General features: G+C 44.7%; 2 protein-coding genes across 6 annotated transcripts in view; one reads left to right on the forward strand and one right to left on the reverse strand.

Moving 5' to 3' along the window:
• The window catches only part of Bmp2k (BMP2 inducible kinase), a 108234-nt gene extending 102126 nt beyond the window's left edge, over nucleotides 1-6108 (forward strand). For both annotated transcript variants that reach the window (XM_015994239.3, XM_076546683.1), the window contains one exon: nucleotides 986-6108. In XM_015994239.3, coding sequence (XP_015849725.3) covers nucleotides 986-2403 — 1418 coding nt within the window. In that variant the 3' untranslated portion in view covers nucleotides 2404-6108. The remainder of the gene's footprint in view (nucleotides 1-985) is intronic.
• On the reverse strand, nucleotides 1224-27708 carry Paqr3 (progestin and adipoQ receptor family member 3). 4 transcript variants are annotated; one of them, XM_006975361.4, is made up of 7 exons: nucleotides 27347-27679; nucleotides 24326-24488; nucleotides 18478-18633; nucleotides 15842-16039; nucleotides 13787-13877; nucleotides 9998-10146; nucleotides 1224-2431 (listed from the first exon to the last, which is right to left on the reverse strand). In XM_006975361.4, the coding sequence occupies exons 1-6, from the start codon at nucleotides 27529-27531 to the stop codon at nucleotides 10004-10006; spliced, it is 936 nt and encodes a 311-aa protein (XP_006975423.1). In that variant the 5' UTR covers nucleotides 27532-27679; the 3' UTR covers nucleotides 1224-2431; nucleotides 9998-10003. The 4 variants fall into 4 exon arrangements, with proteins under 4 accessions (XP_006975423.1, XP_076402799.1, XP_042113599.1 ...); XM_076546684.1 differs by lacking the exon at nucleotides 1224-2431 and adding an exon at nucleotides 6859-6985; XM_042257666.2 differs by lacking the exon at nucleotides 1224-2431 and adding an exon at nucleotides 8119-8253.
• Between the last annotated feature and the right edge of the window lie 22 nt (nucleotides 27709-27730).

Raw genomic sequence — 27730 nt, forward strand, 5'->3', positions numbered from 1 at the left:
AATGCAGTCTCCGGAGATTAATGTTAAAGATGTTAGACTGGAATTTAGGATTCAGATACCAGTTAAAAAGACCAGTGTCAGCCAGAACTACTGGTGTACATGGTAGTCACTGTTCAGTTTAGAACTTGAGAGACTACTGAGGGAGGAACGGCCAAGGAGAACTCTGGGGAATGTATGTGTTTAAGGGTCTAAGTTGTTAGTGGGAGAAAATGGTCTATAGGGTTGTAGGAATGTGACAGTGTGGATTTTGGAGAGAAGGAAATGTTCCAGAGACCACTCTGCATGATGGAAATTAATAGTTTCTCTATTGTATGCTAATTAGTTTTCATTCCTGCATATTGTACTTCCAGTCCTCAGTAACTGGAAAAATACCTTAGTCATAAGGAGAGGAAGAGATAAGTATGTGTAACTGGATCAGTACAGATTGATTCTCACCTGGAAACATCCAGTTCAGGAGGCCAGTGTATTAGGGAGGTAGCGTACTTTTAGGTAGACTAAGGTTCTTAAAGATGTGCTTGCCTTAGAAGAGGCTCACCTCAGTAAGTGTCCCTGATAGTGTCTGTGTCAGAGCTGGTTCTCAGCACTGAGCAGTCTGCGTGAGCTACGTCGGTACTAACTTAAAACAGCAGCTTTTAGGAAGCAGAGTGCAAATGAAAACAAAACAAAACACATCCTGACAGGTAGTTAGCAGATACCATAAAGAGAAAAGGCGAAGTCCTTTTGGAGGGTGGAGAGTGATGTTGGTAGTGGAGAAGACCATTCATATCCTTGTCCTGTTGAGGGTCCTGCTCTAGGATGGGTGCTGTGACTGTGGTTGCTCTGTAGTGTAGACGGGTAGACTACACTGTCTGCCTTACAGGACCTCATCACCTGCCCAGGCACTCTTCCCAGGAGGGGAACTGCCGAGGACATGGAGTGCCATGTGTTAGTACAAGTCGATACTGAAATACTTGAATACTGTAATGATTTTTCTTTGAACCTTTAGGTTCTCCTGAAAAGAAAACTGAACACTCTCCAACTCAAAAAAATATCACTGCAAATCCTACCAAAAACGGAAGCACAAGCCCAGTGTACAAAGATCAGCGGGCTGTAAAGAAAACCTCAGAGAATCCGGCAGCAGTCCGGGGTCAAGTGCAGAAGGGGAATGATGATTCTGAGAGCGACTTTGAATCAGACCCCCCTTCTCCTAAGAGCAGTGAAGAAGAACAAGAGGACGAAGACGCTCAGGGAGAACACGGGGACTTTAATGACGAGGACACCGAGCCGGAGAACTTGGGTCACAGGCCTCTGCTCATGGACTCTGAAGACGAGGAAGAGGAAGACAAGCACAGCTCTGACTCCGAGTATGAACAGGCCAAAGCCAAGTGTGGAGACCTGCGCTCCCTGCACAGAGACAAACCTGCTGGTGGGCGGAGCCCAGCCCGTGACCCCCCACTCCTCTCCCCTGCCCATTCTCCCGCCGATGCCCCAGCTCCTGGTCAGGAGTTCGATGTGTTCGGTGCTGTCCCCTTCTTTGCAGTGCGCGCTCCCCAGCCGCAGCAGCAGCACAGAGGGAACGGGAAGAACCTCTGCAGGCAGACATTTCCGGAGCAGGAGGACTTCGATGTGTTCACAAAGGCACCCTTCAACAAGAAGGTCCAGGACTGGCCCGCGGTGGGCTCCGACACACGCCCCCTGCCGGCGCGGCCCAGGAGTGTGGATATCTTTGGCTCCACCCCCTTTCAGCCGTTTCCCACGTCGTCGGCGGCGGGCAGAAGTGAAAGCCGGGAGGATGTTTTTGGGCTCGTCCCCTTTGAAGAAATAACTGGGAGCCAGCAGCAAAAAGTCAAACAGCGCAGCCTGCAGAAGCTGTCCTCTCGCCAGAGACGCACAAAGCAGGACATGTCCAAAAGCAACGGGAAGCGCCACCACGGCACACCCACCAGCGCAAAGAAGACCCTGAAGCCCCCCTACCGCACCCCTGAGAGGGCTCGCAGACACAAAAAGGTGGGCCGCAGAGACTCGCAAAGCAGCAGTGAGTTCTTAACCATTTCAGACTCCAAGGAGAACATCAGCGTTGCCCTGACCGACGGCAAAGACAGGGGCAGTGTCCTGCAGCCCGAGGAGAGCCTGCTGGACCCCTTTGGTGCCAAGCCCTTCCATCCTCCAGACTTGCCGTGGCACCAGTCCCATCAGGGCCTCAGCGACATCCGCGTTGATCACAGTGCCATCCTGCCCGGGAGGCCACGGCAGAATTCAGTGCATGGGTCATTCCATAGTGCAGACGCGTTGAGAATGGATGACTTCGGCGCCGTGCCCTTCACGGAACTCGTGGTGCAAAGCCTGGCTCCACATGAGTCCCAACAGCCCCAGCCAGTTGAATTAGACCCCTTTGGTGCTGCCCCATTCCCCTCGAAACAGTAGATGCTCCGGGCGGACTCGGCAATAACTCCTGTGTCAAAAAAGTATGAATAGTTTTATGAATCTGGAAAATTGGTTTGTACAGTTGTTTATATAATTCATTCTTACAGGTTAGTCAGAATAGGCGATTTTTAAGTAAGCCAAATGCAAGTTTCTGTACAGGGTATGCAGTGATGCCCGCTTCAAGCAGGAGGCCCAAATGGAAGGGTCCGAGGTGCAGCTGTGGGGCTTCCTGGGAAAGCAGGTGTGTCGCCACTGAGACAGGAAAGCTTATCAGGTGCACACCCCAGGTCCAGCGCTGAGGGTCTGCACCCGGGAGGAACCAGCCTGGAGTGTGCTCTTCAGTTCAGACGCTTCTCTGTAACGCAGAGCCAGAGGAACTGACTACCGTGCCTAAAACTCCTGCATTTTTAAAAACAAGTGCCATTAATAATGGACTCTGTAATGATAACTATATGAAATAATGTATATATTAACTCGGTTTAGCCCTTCTACAGTATATACATCAAAACGTGTATATGATAATATATATGTAGTTTTTATTCTGTCAAAAATAAATTTTTTAAATATGGAATGCTTAACAGAAGCCTAGAACAATGTAAAGAGAAGTATCTGGCATTTGAAAAATGTAAAATAATGACACGTCAAAAAGAAAGCAACATTTGGTACTTTAGAATTACATTGTTTTTGCCAAAATCTTTACCATTATGTCCCTGATGAAGCATATTGATACAAAGTGGGAGGACAGGTTATATAGAAGTTTAATTTCAGGAAAAGGCTAGCTGAAATTTAAAATTTTTAAGGTGTTTACAATGTGAAATCATGTTGGATTTGCTAATTTACTTTATTACACCACCGCCCTTATCCAACACTCCCGAGTCCAGTCACAGCAGCTCCTTCCCCCAGGCTTGGGGGTGGGGCACTTTGACTTCAGTGCTCCCACAGTGACAAGCCTTAAGGGCTGCCCCCTGCTGCCAGCCCCTGGGCACCGACTGCCAGACCTGCAGTGGATGTCAGAATTAGATCCTGGGACTGGGGACATCAATTCTGCTAGCCGATCCTGATCGCATCATTAGTGAAAAGAAGCAAGCTACCAAATTGCCTTTTAAAGACCACCACCAGTCATAATTAGAAACTTGAAATTTTGTAGCAGTCGTGTTTAATGGTAGCAGTTATAATCAGTGAATGTGAACACACTATCTGTGCTTGTGTCTCTGTCTTCAGTTACAACTGCCTTTGCCAGACTAGCATTAGAAGTTTCTAGATTAATAGTTATTTACAAAAAAGGGGTGGGAACTTTATCACTGTTACCCTCCTTGCTATATTTTAAGTTAACTGTCTTTGCCCCCAATTAGTGGATTTTATGAGTAATCCTATAAAAACCTCTTAATTTTAGTGCCCTGATAGGATAAATTATTTGCCTACTTTCACAGTTTGGAACTTGGAAAGAAGCAGAATATGTAACTGAGCCATGGTCATTCTTATTGCTTCTCTTCTGTGAGCTCAGGTGGAAAGTGGGCGGAGAAACAGCCCAGCATTACGTCACCACCTAGACCTGCTCTGCACCACTTCCTGCCCTTGTGCCAAAGGCAGAGGCTATGTTTGCACCTTTTTCTAGTTCTCAGGTTAATTAATACTGCTAATACAAATAGTAGTAGATCCTTTAAACTACAAAACAGATTCAGTGATGCTTTCTTTTCAAAGCGGTAAACTCATCAACTGCACAGAAGAGCTCATCCAGAAGGTAGTCAGTGAACTGATGTGGTCTCCTGAGATGTGAATATGAAATCATAATTTTACTTGCCTTTCAATGCACTGAATAATTTGAAGTGATTCACTGACACTCTGGCTTATGCTGGATAAATTCTTAGGAAACAACTCTGCCACAGCTTAAAATGTTTACATTGTCTCCTATAGCCTAGCCAGGTGACATTCCTCTTTGAGACCAGCTCACCGGACCGATGGAGCGTTTCTCTGGAGGTCCAGTAGGGCAGTTCCTGTGTGTTGATGTTAGAGGCCTTTTCTGCAGTCTCTGTACAGCTGAGCCTTAGGTACTTAATTCCCTTAGGAGAATTAAGCTGCCAAGCACAGGACCTGGCACATAGCACTCACTGAAGGACTGGCTGTTATGGGATGGCCCGGTTCTGGTGTAAGGAATGTCATTTGGGTGTGCCCTGTGCTTCTAAGTATGCAAAGTAGTCCTAAACCTGTTAAACTTGAACATCAAAGGGAAGCCACATTAGAGACCTCAAGGATCCAAGGCCAAAGCTGTTTCTTAGAAGCTTTACTAGCTTGTTAACTCTGAATCTAAAGAGCGAACCATTTGCTTAGCTTCCATAACTTCAGTAAAACATTACTATGACAAAGATCATCATCTATGGCACTGAAGAATGCGTCCGCCAAGACACTGAAGTTGCTTGGTGTATAGTTGGCGAAAAGGTCTACTGTAAGCTTGGAGAAAATGTAACTGACTAGGATATTAAGAACTGAGTGTCGCCCCATGCCCCCATGTGTATACTTGGGCATGGAGGGAAATCACTTGTATCTCAGCTCTGTGTACCCTGCGGCTGTTTAACGGGCTGACTGCTGCTGTCTTCTTGCTGGTGGAGCCCACTCCTGTGCTGGTGTGGCGGGCAGCCACTCCGCTGGGTCATCTAGGTTTGAACGTGTGTCACTGTCACTACGTAGGGGAGTCCGGGTGTATCTGTTTAGTGTAGGTAGAATATGCAGTGAACTTGGTCAGCTTTTCTTTGTCTTTTTTAGCAAAACTAGTCATCAATTTAGGTCCAATTAATTGAGTTGACAGTCTACTGTGAGATGACGTGTCTACTGTGACAATAGCAAATGACTGTTGGAAAACTTTCATACCCAAGTGTGTTTTCTACTAAGATAAGAAAGACACATGTGCGTGCACATCACAGCTCTCTATTAGGGAATTAATGTGAATTTAAAAATGGCAATCATGTCTGTCTTTTTTTTTTTAAAGAGCATCCACTCCTAGAGAGGGTTTACAAAAGCCACTAAAAGGAAGTAGATGAAAATACAGAGAGGGTTGGGTCTGTTTTAGGGCTTTTGTTTTTGTTTTTAATTTTAAAATTCCCAGTGCTACTTTGAGAAGAGAACTGATTTTATTACTACGTGCTTTTTGTGACTGGAAAGTCATCCAATAGAAGGAGTTAGTAGCCACTTGGTTTTTCCTTCTGTGGTGCTGGGAACCGAACCCAGGGCCTTGCACATGCTAGACAAGCGTTCTAGCGCTGAGCTACATCTCCAGCCTGGAAGCTCCCTTTTAATTGCTGGCAAACAGCTTTAAGTGCACTTTCTTTGATTACACTTCCATTTTTGTTAAACTTGAATTTTCTGAAGCCTTTTATGTACCACTAAGCAAATAACTTTAATCTTTAAAAAAAAAACGGATTTATATCTTTAGTTATGTTTCTAATTGTTATAAAACATACTTGCTAAAGTAACTTAAGTCCTCAAGTGTAGTTGGGAAACTTATGAAATAGAATTCAGTTGCTTCCCCGTACCCAGTTAAGCACTAATTTTATTACCTTATTGCCTTTACATTGCTTAGTCTCGAATTCTGTTCACTATTTTGTTTGAGATTTAAAGTTATTTTCTTACTGTATTTATCATACCTACTGTTTTAATAATCTGCCTTCTTTAAATGCAATAAATCCCAAATGGATTGCTTATTCTTTATAATCAATGCCTTTGGAGTTTTTTTTTTTTTAAATTTGTCTCATTAAAAGTTTCATTATAAACCTACTTAGTTCTTTCATTCTCACCATAGAGTCTGTCTCCATTATGCACTCTGCTCTCAAAGAGTTCATGGTTCAGGATTTAAAAAACTGGACGTGGCCTCATTCTTCTGCAGTAGTCCCTAGCAGGACTCCTTCACCAACAGTGACTGGAAGGTCAGAACACCATGTCTTAGAGTGCCTTCTGAATTAACTTGTCTGGCATCGTTTTTAATTTGTAACTTGTTTTTTCAATTGTAAAAGGCTGTTAGCATCAACAATATTTGACTAAGTATTTTAGCTCCTGACTCTGTCAGAGAAGAGGCTTTGGTATCTCCATGAGATGGCCTGTGTGTTAGATTGACGACAGAGTTGTAGTGTTATCTGAGAACGCAATATTCCACAGTCTGGAGTCTGGATTGGTGCCTTGTGACAGTTTCTCAGTCTTGAATAAGGTTCATTTGATTTGGTGTGAGTGGACTTCTGTTTTGAAGTAGTAACCAGTGCAAAGCAGCCACTGTTTAGATTTGGTTATAGTTAATCTCTCTAAAGAGGAACATATAGTGCTATTTGAGCTATTTATTTTCAATAACTCCTGTTTAGGAAAGGGCAATCAAGCATCACGTGTGGCATCCTTAATTCTCATATTCACAGCATGATCTCTGAAAACTGTTGCATGTTAAGAAAGCACATAGGGCTGGCACAGCTGGGATTACCTGCACGCCGGGCAGCAGTCTGATGCCACAGAGGTGGAGCCGGATGAGAGCCTTGGCGGCTGTTCACATAAGCTGGGCAAGGGTACGGAAGTTCACTCCTCAAGGGGGCCTACTATTATTTCTCTCCTTTCAGGAAAAAATTCTCAAGGTTAAGTTTCAGTTCCAGATCATTCATCACAGCACAGACACACAGCAAAGTCTCCTCAGGGGACCCGAGTGCTTTAGTGTCTACATTTCTCCTCAGTGCAGATGCTGAGGTGACAGTGCACACGGAAGACCCCCCTGCCCCTTCCCGCACAGCCCAGCTGCTTCACACTGCAGTGTGGAGTTAGAAGAAAGGATGCTTTTTGGGTGGGTGTGGACGTCCTCAGAAACTGGCAGGAATCCAGACGTGCGGGCCTCTAACACAGGCAGGGGATATCTCTAGAACGTTCTTGACAAGTGGAGAACTGTACAGCTCTATGCTCGGCAAGCACAGTCTTCAAACTGGATCCTCTGTCCAGTGGGATCATAAGCTGTGACAGTCCCTGGCTCATCATTTGACCCTCAAATGTGATTTAGAGCTGTAACGCATCACAAAGAATGACAAGCAGCCCACGTTTAGTAAACCCCGTTTATTTACATATGCACACTTGGCCATGCAGCTACCAAACTGCACCAACATAAGCCAAAGAGATGAAACAGCCTTGCTGTTTGAAAATGGCTTTATAGAGAAAAAGGACTGCTTATTGAGTTAACTGAATCTCTATAAATTGTTATGATTTAAAACAGCCAGAGATAGTTTAAAAATGTAGCTTTTGTAGTTTGTATATAGGTAAAAGTAAGACTGACTTTTTAAAAAAAATACTGTAGCTGGAAATACAATTTTCAACCTATTTTAATAAACTGATAAAAAACAAAAATAAATATACATTATTACAAAGCTCAGATTTGTAAGTAGTTGTCAAATATTCTTTAATGTGATAATTAAACTTTGTATCAGTAGTGTTGTGCACACAGTAGATGGTCAATAAATGCTGACATACATAAGTGTTTATAGTTGACAACAATCCACAGTCAGTCATTCCTTTACAATAAATAATTATAAAGATAAAAGACGAGGATAATAATTATAATATCAAACATTTTCAGAGAATACAGAATAACTGTCCCTACAATCAGAACTATTCAAAGAAAAGTTATTTAAAAACAAAGTATGCTCTTTTTATGTGTTACACATACAGCAATTATTACAGAATTCATGTACAAAAAGAAACCAGGCATTTCCAGAAAGTAAAACTGGGCATGGTGGCACACCATGGGAGGCAGAGGCAGGTGGATCGCTATGAGTACAAGGCCAGTCTAGTCTACATAGCAAGTTCCAGACCCACCTAGGCTATAGAGTGGGACCCTGTCTGAAAAAAGAAAAAAAAAATTAAAAGACTTGGAATTATTTCTTTTGAGAAGAGTTCAGAATAAAAATGGCTCCACACCTAAAGTTACTGGACTTTCCTCATTTTTTACTTAAAAACTACTTAGTATATTTATTCTGGCCAAAATGATAAAATGTGTATTCAAGAGCCACGTAAGCCAATAATGGATTTTTTTGAGAAATATATTCAACTTTTGTTATGTTCAGATCATCTAAAGTTGAGCATGAATTGAATTTGTGTTCTAAGATACAACAGCCACTTTGAAAGTAGCATTCCATCATCACTATGGTTATGAAATGGTGGCCTTCACTGAGCCCACTGGGAAAAAAACGTCTGATGTACTAGCAAGGGAAATTTAAATTCCCAAACCACTACACTACAAGGAAACGCCCTGCAGAGGCATACACTGGGCATATCAATTTTCCTAATACTGGATGTAGAAAGTGCATTTAGGGAATGAACATCAATGTAAAGAAAAATGTTATGATATATTAGTTAATTCCATTTTCCTGAAAATATGCCAGTATTTAAAATAGCTTGTGAACTTACTAAGAAACTTAGGTCATACCTTATATTTCAGTGGACAATGGAAGTTTTTATGAATACTATGAATGATTTAATTTATGCATTTGGCAAGACCAAGGAATAAAAGTTATGCTATCTGACAGGGCAGTGGGATCTACAGTTAACAGGACTAATGCTTCAGCTCTGAAGTGCACATGATGTTTATATACATGTTTAAGTTGTCAATGAAATGTCAGTACAAGTATAAGCAGGCCTGGAGCAGCGGTGAATAATCTCACTATCAAATGAGACATCTGCATGACTTCTAAGGCTTACGGTTCATTCACGGTCAAGACAGGGCCACTCAGATCTCATGGCCTTCAAAGTAGCACCCATAGAGTTTTGAACTCATCATCATGAAACTTAGGACTAGAGTTAGAGATGAAATTTCTTTGGGAAAGCTGGAATCAAAATTCACTGTCAGGAATCTGGTATTTAATATGGAATTAAATAATACTTGGAATAAAATTAGGTAGTTGATAATTTGGCTATCAGACCATGTGTTGCTCTGTCATGTCCCTAGTTTCCAATCTAATATATTTTTTAAAATAGCAATGCATGTTTCTTTTCTCAATACCTTTCTCAAAAGAGGAATTAAAATTTTTTTTTGTTAGCAAACTTAAAAAAAAAAATCAAATGTTCCTAAGGAGAAGAGAATCTGGCTAAGGGAAATTACTCAGGGGCCAGTTTCTCATGAGCTGTACAGGAGGAAGGCTGTGATTATTCAGCAGCACACTGAGCTTGGAGTAGCACAGGCTATAGCAACCCTTGCCTTGAAGAGGCAAATTTGGTCATTTAATGAAAACGTCTCCTATTAAAGTAAGCATACAGGATGCCTCCACTTATTACAGACAGGGGCTGTTCCTAAGAAAACAAAGCTGGTCTTATGTAGACTGCACCCCATTTTTAGAGCAGTCTCACACCCACATCCATGTCTCAACATGTCTAACTTTCACCGTCTGCACAAACATCGAATCATAGTTGCAAGGGTCAAACACAGTTCTTACTACAGATCCCACTATATTTCCCCATTTTTATAAACCATTATGACTCATTAAATAAGAAGAAAAGGGGAAAAAAATAAACGGGAACCTTAGAAATAGTGGAGTCTAAACCCCCCACGGTATATTGCTCAATGACTGGATTCACCGGGTGGCCATACCTGAACTTACAGGTGCGGACCGTGGTCAGGGCAAGGCTTGCTGTGTCTGTACTGCATGACATACACTGTTGACTGGTGCCACCAGTATAACATCACTACTGCCAGGACGTGCCAGATCTGGTGGCTTGATCCGAGGTAGTTTAGCTGTCCTGGAAGGGAGCGAAGAAAGAAAGGCTGACACCATTATTTCAGTATTTAGAGACAAATACACGTCTACTCCTGGCTACAGACAGACTGCAGATGAATTCAGATTCAAATCTTTTCCAAGAGGGTGAACTCACATTTAAGGTTTTATTCCTGAAGTATGCAAGTGAATTTCAGAAATGCTGTTCCCAACGGTTTCTAGGAGAGATCAGGTGTGTTTGCCTGGTATGGCCTTAGACCCCCAACTTTATTTTTAAAATGTGGCTTGTGAGGGCCAATGAAATAGCTGAGGGTAAAGGCACCTGCCACCAAGCCTGATGGACCTGCTATCCCTCAGATCCACAGGACAGAGAAAGGGAACCCACAGTGGGAAACTGACCCTTGAGAGTTGTCCTGACTGCCACATGCACGTTGTGGCATGCAACCCACCCCCTAGGAGTGCACACGTGCAAGCACGCACGCACAATAAATGTGAAAAAAATTAACGTAATGTTTATTTTCATGAATTTGATCTTTTTTTTTTTTTTTCTCCATGTCTCAACATATTTGGTAGAATGGGGGAAAAGTTTTGTATGGAAGGCAAGAGACAGTGGTGATCAGGGCATGATTTAGGTATGGATCTGCCGGAGCAGACGCACTGTATGGCTCGATGTGGCCCTGGTAGGAGCACTTCTGTACAGGTGGGAAGGACTAATTAATCGAGATGTTTCCCGGTCACAAAAACCAGAGCCAGGACAACTACTAGCTGCCCCTTAACGTCCTGCGATGGCGGTGTTGTGTAAATACTCCTAAGCTCGCTTTTTCTTAGCAAGAAGCTCAATGGCACACAGGATTTAAAGTGTGAGTTGGCAGGATTCCTCCTGGGCAGGCTCTCAGCCTTTCGCTTGACTCCCAGTGAAAGCCTACAGATTCATTAAAAAACAACAACAACAAAAAAAGATGAAATATAAAAATTGTTGTCTTGTAATAAATAGTCCATTGATGAGCAGGCAGATCTACGGATCCACTGTGATACATGTTTGTTTTATTTTTGTTTTTGAAGATGCAGTCTCACTATGGAGCCCTCGCTGGCCTAGACTGTGTAGATCAAGGTAGGCTTGAACTCACAGAGCTGCCTGCCTCTGCCTCCCTAGTGCTAGGATTAGAGGCGTGCACTTTAACTACAGCTGTTTTTAGTTTTAAATTTCTTACCTGCTATTCAGTCTACACTGCCCATGTTTCTCATCCGTGGGAGAAGGTATATACCTAACATTAGAGACTACCTTTCCTAACACTTGAGCTTGCCCAGTGCCCATCCTCCACTCTCTGATGTTCCTGTACTCAGCCATACAGCTACATGGGCTCATGCTGAGATCACCCTGGAGAAAAGCTATGTAACACATGAACCTTTGCAAGTGTTAGAAAAGACAATTCTTTTTGTTTGTTTGTTTTTCGAGATAGGGTTTCCCTGTATAGCTTTGCACCTTTCCTGGAACTTGCTTTGTAGACCAGGCTGGCCTCAAACTCACAGAGATCCGCCTGCCTCTGCCTCTCAAGTGCTGGGATTAAAGGCGTGCGCCACCACCGCCCGGCTAGAAAAGACAATTCTTAACAGCTGGTTTGAAAATGGTAAGGCTAAAGCCACATGGCCGTTCTTACATAGTGTAGAGTAATTGTACTTGTGTGCAATAAAGAAACAGAATTCTATATGAATGTAATTATTTTTAATTTATTTTGCAGTGCTCAGGATTAAACTCTGAGCCTTGTGCATTCTAGGCAAGTGCTCTCCCACTGAGCTAAAATGATACAGAAACCTACCCAAATTGTGCATTTTCAGTGTGGGTTTATGTGCTGGTTATGTTCTCATGTCCTGATGGCCACACACACAGGTTCTCACTGCATTCCATTTGTTCTGGAAACCCAGTGACGAAAAGACAATGCTTGCAGGCTCGTCCTCTAGACTGCCTCCTCTCCAGAGCATGTGAAGAAGGGTCCCCAGCCATCTCTAATTCATCATGGAGGTGATTCTTCCTCTTAGGGGAACATGTGAACACAGCCCCACGCTCCCTGCAACAAATGTCAGTCCTCCACATGTGGGCAAGTCAGGACTCAGCATGCCCACAGTGCAAGGGACATGCCCTGGCCTTGGGAAACTACCTTCATGCTCCTGTGTCTCCCCTGACCAAGCACCACGGAAGTGAATTTTAACCCAGGAGGGAGGGACGGATTTGCAGCCTAGATTGAAACCGCGTCTTGATTCAGTCTTCCAGACTTAAGTCACCGTAAGTTCTCTAAGTGTTACTCTTGAGTCAGGCTAAAGCTTCCCTGGACTTCATGCTTCCCTTTATTTAAACCTAATACTTCCACGACCAAGATGGCGCGGTCCCTCACTGAGTGCTTACTGCCCGACTGGGACTGTGCTGATCCAGGGGTTCTGTCATCTAGCCCTCATGGGAACCCCGGAAGAGAAGTACTCCAGCTTGTTTCAGATGTGAAAGCACAGCTTGGTGAGCATGGGCCACGACTAAGGGGCTCCTGTGGCTTTAAACTCGGGCAGTCTAACTGCAGATGCAGTGCAGGAGAACACGCTTTGGAGAAGTTTGCCCACCATACCCAGTGTCCTCTGGGTGTTTTTCACCAGAGCTCCCCAATGCTGGACTGAAGAAGAGAGATCTTCCTCCTGCTGAGAGTGGCGCCTGAGTACCCTGGAGCAGTGAAGAGAGTTCACCCTAACGGTGTGTGAGGAAGCTCAGAGCCAGATTGTTTGCCTTGAGCTACTGGGCAGAATCTGTGTGAGGCACACAGGCCCCTCGTATCCCGAAGGATACATTCTAAGATCCCTCAGTGCATGCCCAACACTGCAGAGTGCTCCATCCTATACATACTACCTTTCCTATATGACTACCGACAATAATGTTTAACTACACATCAGCTCTAGGAAGAGATTAAAATACAACAACGATAACATATACTATGATGGAAGTTTTGACTGGTTTTCACTCTGGAGTGGTTTCCTTTAGGCAACTGAAATTACAGATCGAGCCCCGACGTACAGAAAAGTCGCTCTACACCTGTCTTCTTCTTACTGTTCCTGTGTCCTTGCTTCTTGCATTTCTTTACTTTATGTATCTCTGCATATAAAAGTTACTCTCTAAGAACAAGGTGGTATGGACGGAGGAGAATGGGAGCTAATGCTAGTGCCCCATGTTAAAAAGAACAGGGCCAGGAGTCACATGATCCTCAGTCACAAGCTCATAATTGTACAACAGTGTCAGCCCCAACCCCTGGGGGTTGACTCTATTACTGTGAGCGTGGTGGGAAATGTCTCTAAAGCCCCTTGAAATTTAAAGTTATGTTTTTTTTTTTTCTTTGTTTCTTGTTTTGTAAGACAGGATTTCTCTACATAGCCCTGGCTGTCCTAGAAGTCACTATATAGACCAGGCTGGCCTCAAACTCACATAAATCTGCCTGCCTCTGCCTCCTGGGTGCTGGGACTAAAGGTGTGCACCATCATGCCTGGTGAAAAAGTTAGAGATATTGCTTAGGAATGGAAGAATCATTCCATAATGAACACTGAGAAACAATCTAAATTTTGATTCTCAGAAGCATTTACTTCAAATGTGTTTTCGGAAGAAAGCTACAAAAGCGTGGTGAACAGGGACCTACCTGGGAAGTACCGTTCTGGAACTTTGGAAATGTAGAAGAGGAAAGCCAGAAGAGCAATCACGTACATCACTACTACTCGGGGTGCGAAGTCCTGGAAAACAAAGAGGGTTGGCTTGGATTTTCCCAGGGCTCTGAGATCTCCTAGAGCTCAGAGGCAGGATTTAAAGACTGCCAAGTCTCAGTTATCCTGCTGATGGTCTCCTGTTCTCATCCCACAGCAATGGAGCGTAGTGATGGCCTCAGAGGCCAGCTACTTATGGAGCTGGAGCTGGTGACAGTCCTGAGACTGCCCAGTCCCTCTACCAAGTGGCTACAGAGTGTCATGTGTGACGAGAGCCCAGTCAGGAGAGCTCAAGGACAGAACAGCGTCCTGCATCCCAGAGAAATGCCCAAGCATTGCTACACGAAGCATTCCATCTCTCCGCTGGTGTGTGGGCCTCCGGGACTTCCCAACTCCAGAGCACATACACTGTTCCTAACCCTGGTCACAACCCCGCCGCATTTAGCAACAGTTCATGTAAGAAATGAAGACAGCTCCTCTCTTCCTTTTCAAGTGTGTGAGATGACCTTGGCCTTCTCCAACTCTGTATTCATCAGTCTGAGATTCCTAACCATTCTAGAACATACCTTCACCCATCTGCTCGGTTAACCCACCCGGAAATCTCATCTTTAGGAGGGGCATCTCTACCCAACTTAAAAAGTGAGAGCTTTTGAGTGGATTTCCTCAGACTCCCCTTTGCTTCCTCACTGGAATCACAGGTGATCTCACTAGAATTCTATTTTCAACACCACTCTCTTTTTATGCCTGTTTTCTAAGTCTTGTGAATATAGGAATATGCAAATTTTCCTAAAATCTGTCAACTCTCAAGTTCTTGTTCTTCTTATCATTATAAGCTGACTGTAACTTACCACTTCTAAAATGAATCCCTTCTGTATCAGCTACCAGTCATTCTTTTCTAATTGGAATTAAATTGCAGATAGCAGCTTCTCATTCTACTGTCTTATTCTTGGGGGCCCCAAATACCGGAGAAACGGTGTCTTCCTACGCAGCAAGACAGCTGCGTCCCTCCTCACTCATATCAGCTTGGTCACCTTCCTGCTCTTATGAAGAGAGTCCAACTCTCCCAGGTGGACCACGCCACTCATCCCACTCGGTCACAATCCACCTTCCTTCTCACTGGTTTACCAGTGTTTCCTCTAGGCCACGGGAAAGCAGGCCTCCTGACAGGCCTTCCTCTTTCAGTCAGCAATTCTCCTGAGGTGACAGCAGACTCCACTAAAGTCCAGACAAGCGGCGCTGTGACAAGGGAGACTCACACCAGCTTTCCTGGCAGACTGACTTAAATATGTTCAAGCTCTCTCTAGAGCACACACTTGGAGCCTTTTATAAGAATTTCTACGAACACAGAAATCTGTGTTCCTCAGGAAGACAGAGCCCTCCTGGAGTTCTTCCTCTCACATATCACCGTCTCCACAGCATCTGGATCAACAGAATCAACAGCTCTCCCTTTACTGCTCATCTTACTGTTCTGGGTGGGTGGAGCCCCCTCCTCCAGTTCCAGCTACTGCCAAAGACTTATCCCCCGTCTCCAACTCTATCCTCTACTTTTATTTCTGTCCCTTACATATCTCCGACTCAACATGTCCAAGCATAACTTCTTCAATTCTTCATCCGGTACCCTCAAAAGAAACCAGCTGCTCCCATTTCTGTACCCCGGCAGCAGACAAAACACTTCTGTATCACTAGCGCAGCAGACAAAACTGCAAACTCAGAGTCCTCCCCAGAAATGACATGAGTACTTGTATACTGAGATGGAAAAAGAATGATGTTATTTCATACAGTGACTCATCAGAAATGAGTAGAGACTAACTTACGGTTTTGAAGGTATATGCTCATTTATACAGCTGCGAAGAAAACTGAGTTTCAATATGCAACTAAAAACATGCTCCCAAAGGACTCAGAGCTACCCACGTAGCCTCACAACACCACTTTAAGGGAGAAATGAAAATGAAGGACAGAAAAATAAAGAAAAATACTGACCATACTCAGCCTACCTGTACAATAGGAGCACTGATTCCTCCATTGAGCCAAACCCAGTGAAGAGTAGGGATCACGCCGTACCCCGAGACAGAACAAAAGATGATGGGGCGGAGCCTCTGCCACTGTTGTGTGAGGTAATTGGGATGGATCTGTGCGAAGAACACTGCCAGGATCATTGCAAGCACGGTGATCAAGTACACCTGACGCCAATACTGGAAGGAAAGGAGGACAGTCACCTGGGCGTCCACAGCAGGCATCGCAGGCCCTGCTTACTTGGCTTTAATGTCCAACAAGGTCCCCCATCCTCTTCTAAAGAATGTTCCATACGAATGCTAAGTGTTTGAGCAGTTTCTTAGGATGACACCCAAAACTGAGAGTGAACTGGTAAAGGAACCCACTTTTCCGTACAACAGCGCGTTCTGACCACCTGAGCTATGCAAGGCACAAGGCAAGTGCTGTAGGAACAAGGCTGCCTATGGCATGGCTCTCCAGTGGCTGGGCGCAGACTGCGGGAAGGAGGGCACCTCTGAGCACGCTGGTGTGATGGCAAGGCTGTGACTGAGTCACAGACAGAATGCTGAGGACCACGGAAGCACAAGAGACAACGTCTCAGCCGGGTACACAAACAGTGTGGGGAGAAGGCGCAGAGAGGACCAGGGAGGTCGGGAGAAAGGCGGCCGAAGGTGAGACTAAGACTGAACTCTGCCACACTGGGAGCTGCGGAAGAACAGGGCGGACGCTGGGTGTGGTGGCAGGGACCTGGAACCCAGAGTGTGACAACTGAGGCAGAAGTTCAGATGACAGACAGACATCAGGAGAGTCTATTCAAACAGAGGGCAGGGCTGGGATGAAGCGTGTGCTAGTGTGTGTGTGTGTGTGTGTGTGTGTGTGTGTGTGTGTGTGTGTATGCCTGTGCATATTTTTATACACACACACCCCACATCAGATGTAGGGGACATGTCTGATATAACAGAAAGTCTTACTAGCTGGCTGAGAGACGGCAGCTGAGGAAGGTTTGTCTCTTTCTAGCCTGAGTGGCCACATATGGCTTTCCTTAGAGGAAAGGAACACCGATGGTCCAAGTTTTGGGAGAGGAATAAAGGCAGCCTGGAAGACCCTTCACTAAGACATACTCAGTTCAAAGCCTGCTAAGGATACAGGAAGAGTGTATCAAATATTTAGTTCCTAAATGAATGCCTGAAAGCCGTCTAGGGCTCAAAAGTCAGCCTCACAAAGGGCAAGAGATCTTAACTGGGCTCGCAGGACTTCTGTAGAACTATTCACTTCTAGAAATGACCTGCCAGCTCGTGTCTCTTTCCGAGCCCAAATGTCCAGTTTCCAGTCTCATTCTCAAAGTGGCTTGTATCCCTTCAAAGGCAGGAGCCATTCCAGAGACTACATGCTTGGAGCTATGAGATGCCGGGGAGAAGAAAAGAGAGCAGGTCTTCTTTTCTGTAACTCTGGACTATTAACTCTAGGAGCTTTCTTCTCTCTTTCTAGTTGTTTTTTTAATTTTCATTTTTTATAAAATAAATACCCCATTTTGATGCTTAGAAAGAGGTAAACAGAAAATACAAGTACAGAATAAAACAGCAGTTTAAGTATGACTGCATAACAATCTTCTAGATAGCACATTTCCTTAATTTTCCTGTGAGGATGCAGAATCACACACAGAACAGTTCTGGGTAAACACAAACAGTTTTCTAGTAAGATCCAATCAATTTACACATTAATTGCACATATATTTAGTTATATACTATGTTATAATGTAACTAGGCCTGAAAAACAGGTAGTTAATAACGGTCCTAACATACTCAAGCCAATTTATGACTTTTTTCTTTGGTAGTTTAAATATATTTTTTATGTGTATTGTGCTTTGCCAGCATGTATCTGTGTACCATGTGCATGCCTGATGCCGCAGAGGCCAGAAGAGGGGAGTCGGAGGGTCATGAGCTGACATGTGGCTCTGAGATCAACGCTTGGTCCTCTGGAAGACTTTAAGTAAGTTTTATAAACCAAACACCCTAATGATTTTCTCTCTCACCGTGTAGAGACCAGGACCCTGCTTAGAAGCCTTAACAGAGACTCCTGGCCTGCAGTGTTCTCACAGTCTGGGGAGAGGCCTGCATCTGAGCGGACCCACACACAGGGAGGGGAGGCTTGGGCAGGGCACACTCTGTTCACAGAGAACTACAACTCCGAGCAGGCGTGCTGCTCCTCGAGGAAAAGCATAGTTTGGGCTCTGAAAAAGGGGTAAGATGAGAAAAGGAAAATAGAAAAGTGTAACGGGAGAGCAAGGTTGAAGGAACTTCTCTTTCACTGTTTTGAGACAGGGTTTCGCTTGTGTAGCTCAGCCTGGCCTGGAAGCTGAGATCCCTTGCCCCCCAACCTGAGTTACACAATTATATACACATGCTGCTACATTCTCTGTGTGCTGTATCTGCGTACTTATAGTCATACTTTCCACCAGAAAATTAACGAAATACTCTGGAACCGGTAATAGATATTAGAGATCACTTTAGAAAGTGAAGTGTGTGCCCGAGCAAGACTCTTCTCTTTGTAAGCAAAGCATGCGTTCATAGACTTAAACGACTGCAGGAGAACCCAAATCCTATATAAAAGGTAGAGGGTGCAAGTTCTAAACACTCACATTATTACAGTAAAATGCATAAAATACTCCGGAGACATAGCAGCCCAGTATTCCGATAGAAATCCCTGCATAATCCAATGCCATCCATCTTCGACAAGTCTTTTCCGACCGATGACAGGAGAAGAGATGATAGCCCACGGAGCAGAGCATACAGACCTACAAGGGGAAAGGCAGACTTTAAGAACGAAGTGAGACAAACAGAAATCAGAGGAACTCATAAATGCTCTTCTGAGCTATGGTTAAGATGCCAGGCTTTCACGTCAGGGACACTTTAGTTGGGATTCTAGCTGGGTACCTCACCACAGGGCAAACTGCCACTAAACTTCATGGGTTCATCAGGAAAATGGGGACCACAATCACTAGAAACTTAAAAATTATAATTATTTTAAAATATAAGACTGTAAATAAATAGCAAAAAATTATATGATGAAAATATGTTTTTTAATACAAATCCTTTCATAATACCTCCTAAGGCTACTCTGATTCATGAATGAGTTTATTTTCATATCAGTCACTAAATTAACATAATCCCTTAATAAAAATTGAAGGATAAAGAATTGTATACTGCAAAAAATATATGCCCCTCTCATTCAATCTATTCCTTAGAGTAACTACTGATTGCTGTGGTATATCTTACTGTATGCTGTGAATATATATGGCTCCCATTGGATAATAAATAAAGCCATTTTGGCCTATGGCAAGAAAGCTTACAGCCAGGTGGGAAGTCCAGGCAGAGACACAGAGAGAAGAAGAGCAGAGTCGAGAGAGACACCAGCCTCTGCCAAAGGAGCAACAAGATGCCTGCAGACCGGTAATGTCATGGCCACGTGGCAACATATAGATTAATAGGAATGAGTTAATTTAAGATGAAAGAGCTACCTAGCAAAAAGCAGAAGCCATAGGCCATACAGTTTGTAATTAATACAAGCCTCTGAGTAATTATTTTATAGATGGCTACAGGACCACAGATGGGAGAGACTGCAGAGCAAGGTAGGACCGGAGAAATTTGCAGCTACAACTGATAATATATTATATGTCCCTGTAACACGTATGTTCTAAGGACCTGTGATACATATGTCTATACATAATAACTACTTTAATCAAGTGGACTTGTTATAATTCTAGTCTATAATGTGCTTTCCTCTTCTTGATGAGACAAAGTCTCACTATGCAGCCCCCATTGGTCTGAAGCTAAGTAAACCAGACTGGCCTGGAGCTCAGAGGTCCCCTGCCTCTGTATCCCTGGTGCTGGGTTTAAAGGTATGTGCCACCATACCTGGCTGCAATTTGCTTTTTTAACTTGAAGACTACAGATTACTTCTAAATAAATATGGCTTTATTATATCCATGAAAAATAATGTGTCTACGTCTTCCAAATTGACAGCCACGATGGGGATGCGGACAGCTGTTCTGAGGACGGGTACGGCAGGTGATGCGGACAGACAGTTGTTCTGAGGACGGGTACGGCAGGTGATGCGGACAGACAGCTGTTCTGAGGACGGGTACGGCAGGGCAGGACTTCTCTGACCATTAACTATCAATTGTGTGTTATGCCACGGAAGGGGACACAGAGGTGAAACTTCTACTCTCCAGGAGATTTTTGGAGAAGCACTGCTCTAACGAATTCTATAGAAGAAGTCAGTATAGACCATAAACCACCAAGGGAAGCAGGCATTGGCCATGTGGGAGCACGTGGTGTATCTGCAGGTGTTCTCGGCAGAAGGGAAAGCGCATCCCGGAAGGGCTGACGCTTGAGCTGCATCTCAACGTTCAGCTAGTGCTCATCAGGGGCATTAACAAAGTCTGTACATTTTTTAGGTAAAGGGGTCCATAAAGACAAGTCATATAATGAAAAATATGAAACCAATGAAGAATGCGGCTTTCTTTATGCCACAATTAAAGCAACAACCCAATGAGGTGTTTTAACTTTGGCAGTACAGCCTGTGTATGAAACTTCTGAGGATATGAAGAACACCTTTACAGAGGTGTAGACAAGCCAAGAGGTTACAAACACAGCCCTGGGGCACACGAGTTACCAAGTCAGTGACGATGGCAGTGGAGAAGATGGGACTGTTATGAAGCAGGCCCAACTGACAGATGTCCTCTGAGCAGCTGGCTGCTAAGACAGTAAAATGGAATCCAGTTATTTGTTCATTGAGCAAGCCTAACCAGTTTGCAGAGATCCAGTGTCCATTGTTCAGTAATGACAAACTTAACCACCGATTTAGTTCATCTGCTGTCACAAATCTTCACTGGCCCATGGCCTATGACTCTTAAGCCACCAGAGTTGGCTGGCCCCATACCATGTGCCGGCTCAGCTGAGTTCTCTGGTTATCCCTGTGCTTACATGCCATAAACCTGGAGAGCACCACGGTGGCACTGCTCACTGAGGGAGAAGAAGGATCTCACTGTCACAGAGAATGATGCACAGGAGCCAGGAGACGCGATCTGAGCTCGGATGCACTCGCTGGACAGGCAGAGAGGAGGATGTGAGGTGGCAAGGTGGGCACAATGTCTATGACCACCGCCATGTCCAAAGTGGCCACCTATGGAAGTGGGGTGCCAAGTGACTTGTACTTTCCTTCACAAGCTCTGATCTGCTTGAATTTCGACATGGGTATATGATATTAATTATAGAAATCAGTAATAAACGTTACCTTGTTATGAAAAGGGGAGTCTGAGGGAGAAAAACTATGGTATCAAAGGGAAAAGAAAATTCATCACTAAAGTACCCCAAGTTCTGAAGGGTAAACCTATATTCTGTGCTCTGTTTGAAGAGCTGTGTGCTCCTGGTAGGAGTCCCTTGAGAGATGACATTCTGGCAAACCTGGTATGTTTCAGATCTCATAGAAAGCACTCTATGGCATGTTGCACCATCAAGGTGGGAAGATAATTACAGTGACATCCAACATCCATCAGTGCATTGATGGATAACAGAGTATGCCATGGTAGCCTTACTATTGCCTGCCTTCCCTTCCTCCTCCACTACCCCAGGGTTCACACGGACAGATGAACACCTCTAAGTCCAGAAAGCAGAAGTTGTCTGTTCCTCCTGGGCCTTTACACAGCATTTTTCCTGTTTAAATGCCCGGATTTACTTTTCTGCCCTCCCACATACATGGCTCGATCTCACTGACATGCTTATTCTATTCTGCCTTACATATAACTGCTGCAGTATCACTCCCAGTATTACAGGGTCTGGAAGTACATAGGGACACTAAGTAATACTCGTTAAACTAAAATTGAAATTACTAAAAAGAAGATGAGATGTTTCTAATATGTTTCCCTTTAGGACCAATGTTTTGAGCATAATGACAAGGTTCTAAAACACAAGCTGCAGTAGAAACATTTATGCAGTTAGTTTATAGATTTTCCTTTCCAGCTGGGCAGAACAGGTTCAAGTGCAGAGTGCCAGTCTGTGTCTGTCAGGAGGAAATGTGATACTAGCCTTTTCTTCTCATTTTCATCTTGCTCTGTCTTACGTATTTTTTTAATTATCAAAATGTCAGTGTTCTTATGGCCCTTATTTATTTCATGCTTTAAAATGATCTGTTTGAACACTCTCATTTCCAATGGTGCCCTGCCTACATAATATGCTGCGGCAATCAGTCGTGCTCAGAAGTTATGGGAGTAACTAACCACTATCTGACTGGATTTAAGGCCCACTCCATAATAGAGAACCTGTGCCTGACATTGCCTGGGTGGCCAAGAACCAGGGACTAGACAGGCCTTGGACCTAGGGGGAAAAATCAGATACTACTGTTCTGCTTAGGTAGCAATATAATTATTCCTAACAACATTCTGCTATACCCAGAGATGAGTGTCTTACTCAGCCATCATCAGAGAAGCTTCCTCCTGAAGTCAATGGAATAAATACAGAGACCCATAGCAGACAATATGAGAGTGAGAGACCTTGGAACACCTGTTCTAAATGGGATGTCTCCATCAAATCTCTCTCCTCAGGGTTCAGGGAACCCTGCAGAAATAAGAGCCAGAGGGGATGGAAAACACCAAGGACTGTCTTTCAGACACAACAGGACTGATGCACATATGAACTCAGAGACTCTGGCAGCACGCACAGGGCCTGCACAGGCCTAAGCCAGATGGAGATCCAGCACTGAGAAGAGGAAGATATGACCCCCCATCCCTAACCCAGGAGCTATCTCCAAGTCACAACACTCAGAATGGAAAAGTTAGTTTTCTCCAAAGGAGTCATACTGGGCACCCAAAAAAACACAGCAGATGCTGACACAAAATGAACCCAATGGTAATTTTTAGTTTTTTTTGTCTTACAATGCCTTGTTTGGGCATTTTGTACCTTACTGGTCTTTTGGTTATATACTATGGTTTCCAGTGTGCACCGGAGTGTGTGTATATATATTATGTGTGAGTGTGTACCTCTGCGTGTTTATATATACTTTGGTTTCCAGTTTTGTGTTTGATGGGTTTTCCATGTGTGAGTGTGTGAGTGTGAGTGTGCACCTCTGCGTGTTTATATATACTTTGGTTTCTGGTTTTGCACTTGATTGGTTTTCCATGTGTGAGTGTGTGAGTGTGTGCATGCACCTCTGCACGTGGATGTGCTTCTCCTGCTTTTTTCCCCCCTCTGTTTGTTCTGTTCTGTTTGTTTATTTGACTGGTTTTTAAAGAGAGCGAGAGAAGGCATGAAGTTGGTGGGGAAGTGGGAGGGCTCTAGGAAGAGGTGGAAGAGGGCACATGGTGATCAGAATACACTGTCTGAACAAAACCCATTTTGTTGTTTTTTGAGACAGGGTTTCTCTGTGTAGCCCTGGCTGTCCTAGAACTCCCTCTGTAGATCAGACTGGCCTCAAACTCACAGAGATCCGCCTGCCTCTGCCTCCTGAGTGCTGGAGTTAAAGGCGTGCTGCACCACCTCCCAGCTACAAAAGTCTATTTTCTTTTTTTTTTTTGGTTTTTCGAGACAGGGTTTCTCTGCGTAGTTTTGCGCCTTTCCCGGAGCTCACTTGGTAGCCCAGGCTGGCCTCGAACTCACAGAGATCCACCTGGCTCTGCCTCCCGAGTGCTGGGATTAAAGGCGTGCGCCACCACCGCCCGGCCAAAAGTCTATTTTCAATAAAAAAAAAAAAAATAAGTGATCTGTTTGAAAATTAGTAAGTGTTAGCTTTAAAGGCATTTCTCCAGATCCTAGGGAAAACGCAAGTGTGATGGAACTAATAAATACAAAAGTCACAGATGAATGCAAACAAAACAGATGGAAACCAAGCGAGGATAAAGGAACTAAGGAAACGACACTGAAGCTGTAGAACAGGAGCTCCGTGGCAGCCATGTATGTCAGCGCGACCAAGGCAGGGTGGGGCAGCAAACACAAGGCACATGTATATTCTAAACAGGACAGAGAAGGAGTCTTTCCAAACAGGTTTGCAGTGGATACTACAGCCAAACTCATATCGCAATGTTCATCTTACAGCCAAGATGTCTACCAAGATAAAGAAGCGGGGCATGGTGATACATGCCCATCATCCTGGCATTTCATGAGGGAGGCTGAGGAAGGTTCAAATTCATTGCCAGCCTGGGCTACACAATGAGAGAGAGAGAAAGAGAGGGAGGGAGGGAGGGAGGGAGGGAGGGAGGGAGGGGAGAACGAACACGAACACAGTTCCCACCATCTTTGAAATGTAGTGGATTTCAAATATGGTATAATAGTAACTTCTAGATACATGCGAGCAACAGCTTTTGCGGTGCTTATACTACGTTGTCCCATGTACCCTCTGGGGGTTCTTCACAGTGGTAGGTCCGAAGTCAAGTCACCTGCCCAAGCATGCCTGACCAAAGTTCCCTTCACCTTGGTGTTTGTGAGATGACTCACCTGGAAGCAGAAAAGGCAAATGGAGCAAATGACAAAGTCTTCTCTGGATGCACTCGCCGAAGGCAGCACGGATGTCATGTCATATATTCCCAGGGTGAAGAAGAGAAAGAAACCCAGCAAATGACTCCAGATGTTTACCGTCTCATTGGATAAAATAAACAAGCTACAAAGTAAACAAACACGCAGCTCAGAGTCTCACCGGCTCAGAGTGTCAGCACTCTAAGGTTGGGGGTTTGGGGGAGTCACTTAGCCTCAGCCCTATCTGGGCCTTTCTGAGATCAGAGGTACCATTTGATACTTCTGTCCTTGTCTCCCTTTTGCACTGATTCTGGGCCCTCCAGCTCTCGGTGTTCTCACTATGTCTTTCTTCCTATTGCATCACTTTTTTAGGCAGAGCCCTTGCTCAGATTGCTCACTTTCTACAGAAATGAAGTGTGCAGACAAACACTGGACGTTGGCTAGAAAACTGTCAGGAGCAGCTCCCAGAGACCCTGCTCAGTGGAAGCTGAGGCATAAATGTAAAATACCCTTTAAGCACTTGTTAAACACACACACACACACACACACACACACACACACACACACACACACAGTTCAGTGCATCTAGGGGAAGCAAAACACACACAGATTAACCCACTGGAAAGGTCTTGAAGACAGGCAGGCATGCCAGAGGAATTTTGCTATGCAAGTTCTGAAACCTGTTTCTAGGTGGCATGAGTTCACTCCTTTTAGGAAGAAAGGTGACTTTGTGTGTGGGTACTGTTTGTCTTCTTAAGATGTCTTGGCAGCACAGGCTGGGAGAGGGTCTATTACCCTGACCAGGCATCAGTTTCTTTATCTATAAAGAAAAGAAGTTGCCTTTGATGTTGCTGCTTGCTGCCGGCTCTATCTCAACTTTGGAAAACGGTTCTTCATTTTTACCACAAGGTGATACCATGACTGGAGATTTAAATACTCTTGAATGTCTCTAGTAAAATCATTTATTTTGTTAAACAAAAGCCCTGACTGTTGATGAGTCAGATTTTGGGGGGAGGGTAAGATTTAATTATTCTTGTTTCATGTCTGTGGGTGTTTCGCCTGATTGTATGTCTGTGTACCCCACGTGAGCCGGGTACCTGCAGAGGCTAGATGTCATCAGATCCCCTGGAACTGGAGTTACAGATGGTTGTGAGCTGCCATGTGGGTGCTGGAAATCAAAAGCAAGTCCTCTTGGAGGGTGGCCAAAGCTCTCAAGCACTGAGCCATCTCCTCAAATTTGCGGCAGCCCCCATGGTTCTCACATTGCTAGTTTTATGAGGCAAATGCAGTGAAGTCTCAAATGATCAAGAATAAGGTATATCTTGTATCTGGAAACACAGACTTTATCTTGCTTATCATCAAACACAAAGACTATCTGTAACTGGGGGAGGAACTAAAAGAACATTCTAGACACATCTAATTACAGGACTGTTTTGGCACTACCTTCTGCCTATTGCCTCAGAAGTTTTCATTTTATGAAACCCAGTATAACCTGATTAACTAAACACACTCTAACCACATCCCTTCCCAGGAACAGATTGCAGATAGAATGGATGGACACACAAAACCTCTCTTCATATGCACAATCTGTCCTAGAGACTCTTGAAGGAAAGGAGAAAAGGCAAAGACCCAACCTGGATAAGATCAATATTGTAGGAAGAATAGCCCCAATAAAGGATAAACTATTATTGTCAAAAAAAAAGCTAGGCACTCACAAATTCTGTTTATCTTCAAAACCAACAGATTAACTCTTGCTAAGAGTTGGGCTTGTTAACCTGTGTCTGTCTCAACAACTCAGTATCTCAAGTTTTATAGCCTTGAGATTTGGATTCAAGATAGCAGAATGCAGAGGACCACTGCTAGGCGGGCACAAAATATTTACAGCAGTTCGCTGTTGGCCTGCCCTTCTCCATCTCCAGAGCAGGGCCTGGATTTCTTAGGCAGTTATGAACACGAGGCACTGGGGAATGAAGAAGCAGTAATTACGACTCAATTGTGACATCCACTTGGTCATCCATTCAAGTACCAATACTTCCAAGGTAGTGCAAAAAAGAAACAATGGGAAAACACCACGTGGGGAAGACCAATAACCAGACATGATCGCTGCTTGGATGCTTCAGCAGCTGACATCTTGGAAGTAGCATGTGCCACTCCAGTGACCTGGAGTCTTTGGACTTATGCTTGCATGATGACTTTAGTACGAACAGTGACTTCAGAAAGTGGACTACTCTGAAAACTAAAAGCAAGTTTTTTATTTGCTTTTTTTTTTTAAAGAAAACAGGTTTTGGGGACTCTGGTTTTAAAGACCTAAAACAACAAATTCATTTTGTACAGAGGCTTTCAAGGTGTTCTGTTGGAGGCTGGCTTCCTCCTTTCAGCCTTCTTTGCCACAGGGCTTTTCTTTCCTACACAGCATTTCCCACAATGACTATTATGTAATAGTGTAATTATCTCTTTAGTGTCTGCCACTTATGCTAGACCCTTAGTAGCTTCATGGGAACAAGGGCCATGCCTGCCTTCGGCAGGATCTGGTTATAGTGCCTACCACCTAACAGAGGTTCCATACGCATTTGCTAGATGCTTGAAGGAATCAAGGCTCCCCACATACATATGCATAGCAATGTGGACTTGTCTGCTATTATACGGGCATTCAGCTGGCCAACACGTCTGAATTCCCACAGTGCTGGTCTAGACACAAAGCTCAGGTATACACAAAGCAGGTTCGGCCATTGTCAGTGGGGGTAGACTGAGTACCAAACGGAATAAAGGATGTAAAAGCGCTTTGTAAACAGCAAAGGGCTACTGGGGATGGCAACGATGATGACCACTGTTAGTATCATGATTTCATGGATCAAGGAGCCCCGGAGAAGAGACAGGGCAACAGAACGATGAAAGGGCCCAGAGGTGAGGCAATGATGCGCACAGAGAAGAGCGGAGAAAGGCGGGGAGACGAGACAAAAAGCGTGCGGGGAGAGGACGCGCCGCGCCGAGCAGCCACTGTACCTTTTGATACACAGCCTGGAAGGCAGGTAGGCCCGGTAGCCGTCGGTGATGTAGGGGTTATCTTTGAGGGACACCGGGATCTGTTCATAGGTGTACAGGCGGATGCCGCGGGGCACCAGGACCGGCCAGTACTGGTAGCTGCCCAGCTCGATGTAGTGCGCGCTCTTCAGCAGCTTCTGATGCATGATGCCCCGGCGCCGGCCCGGCCCCGCCTCCCCGGGGAGGGGGCCTCGCCGCTGGCGCCCCCGCCCCGGAGCCGCCGACGCTGAGCCAGGTGCTTGTGCCCGCCGCTGCCCAGACCGAGCCCCGCTACACACCACCGATGCCTCGGCTCTGGCCCACCGCCGGCGTCGCAGCCCGCTCTGACGTCAGCGCGCCGTGCGG

The sequence above is a fragment of the Peromyscus maniculatus genome, chromosome 10, assembly GCF_049852395.1.
Source record: "Peromyscus maniculatus bairdii isolate BWxNUB_F1_BW_parent chromosome 10, HU_Pman_BW_mat_3.1, whole genome shotgun sequence".
Classification (NCBI taxonomy): Eukaryota; Metazoa; Chordata; class Mammalia; order Rodentia; family Cricetidae; genus Peromyscus; species Peromyscus maniculatus.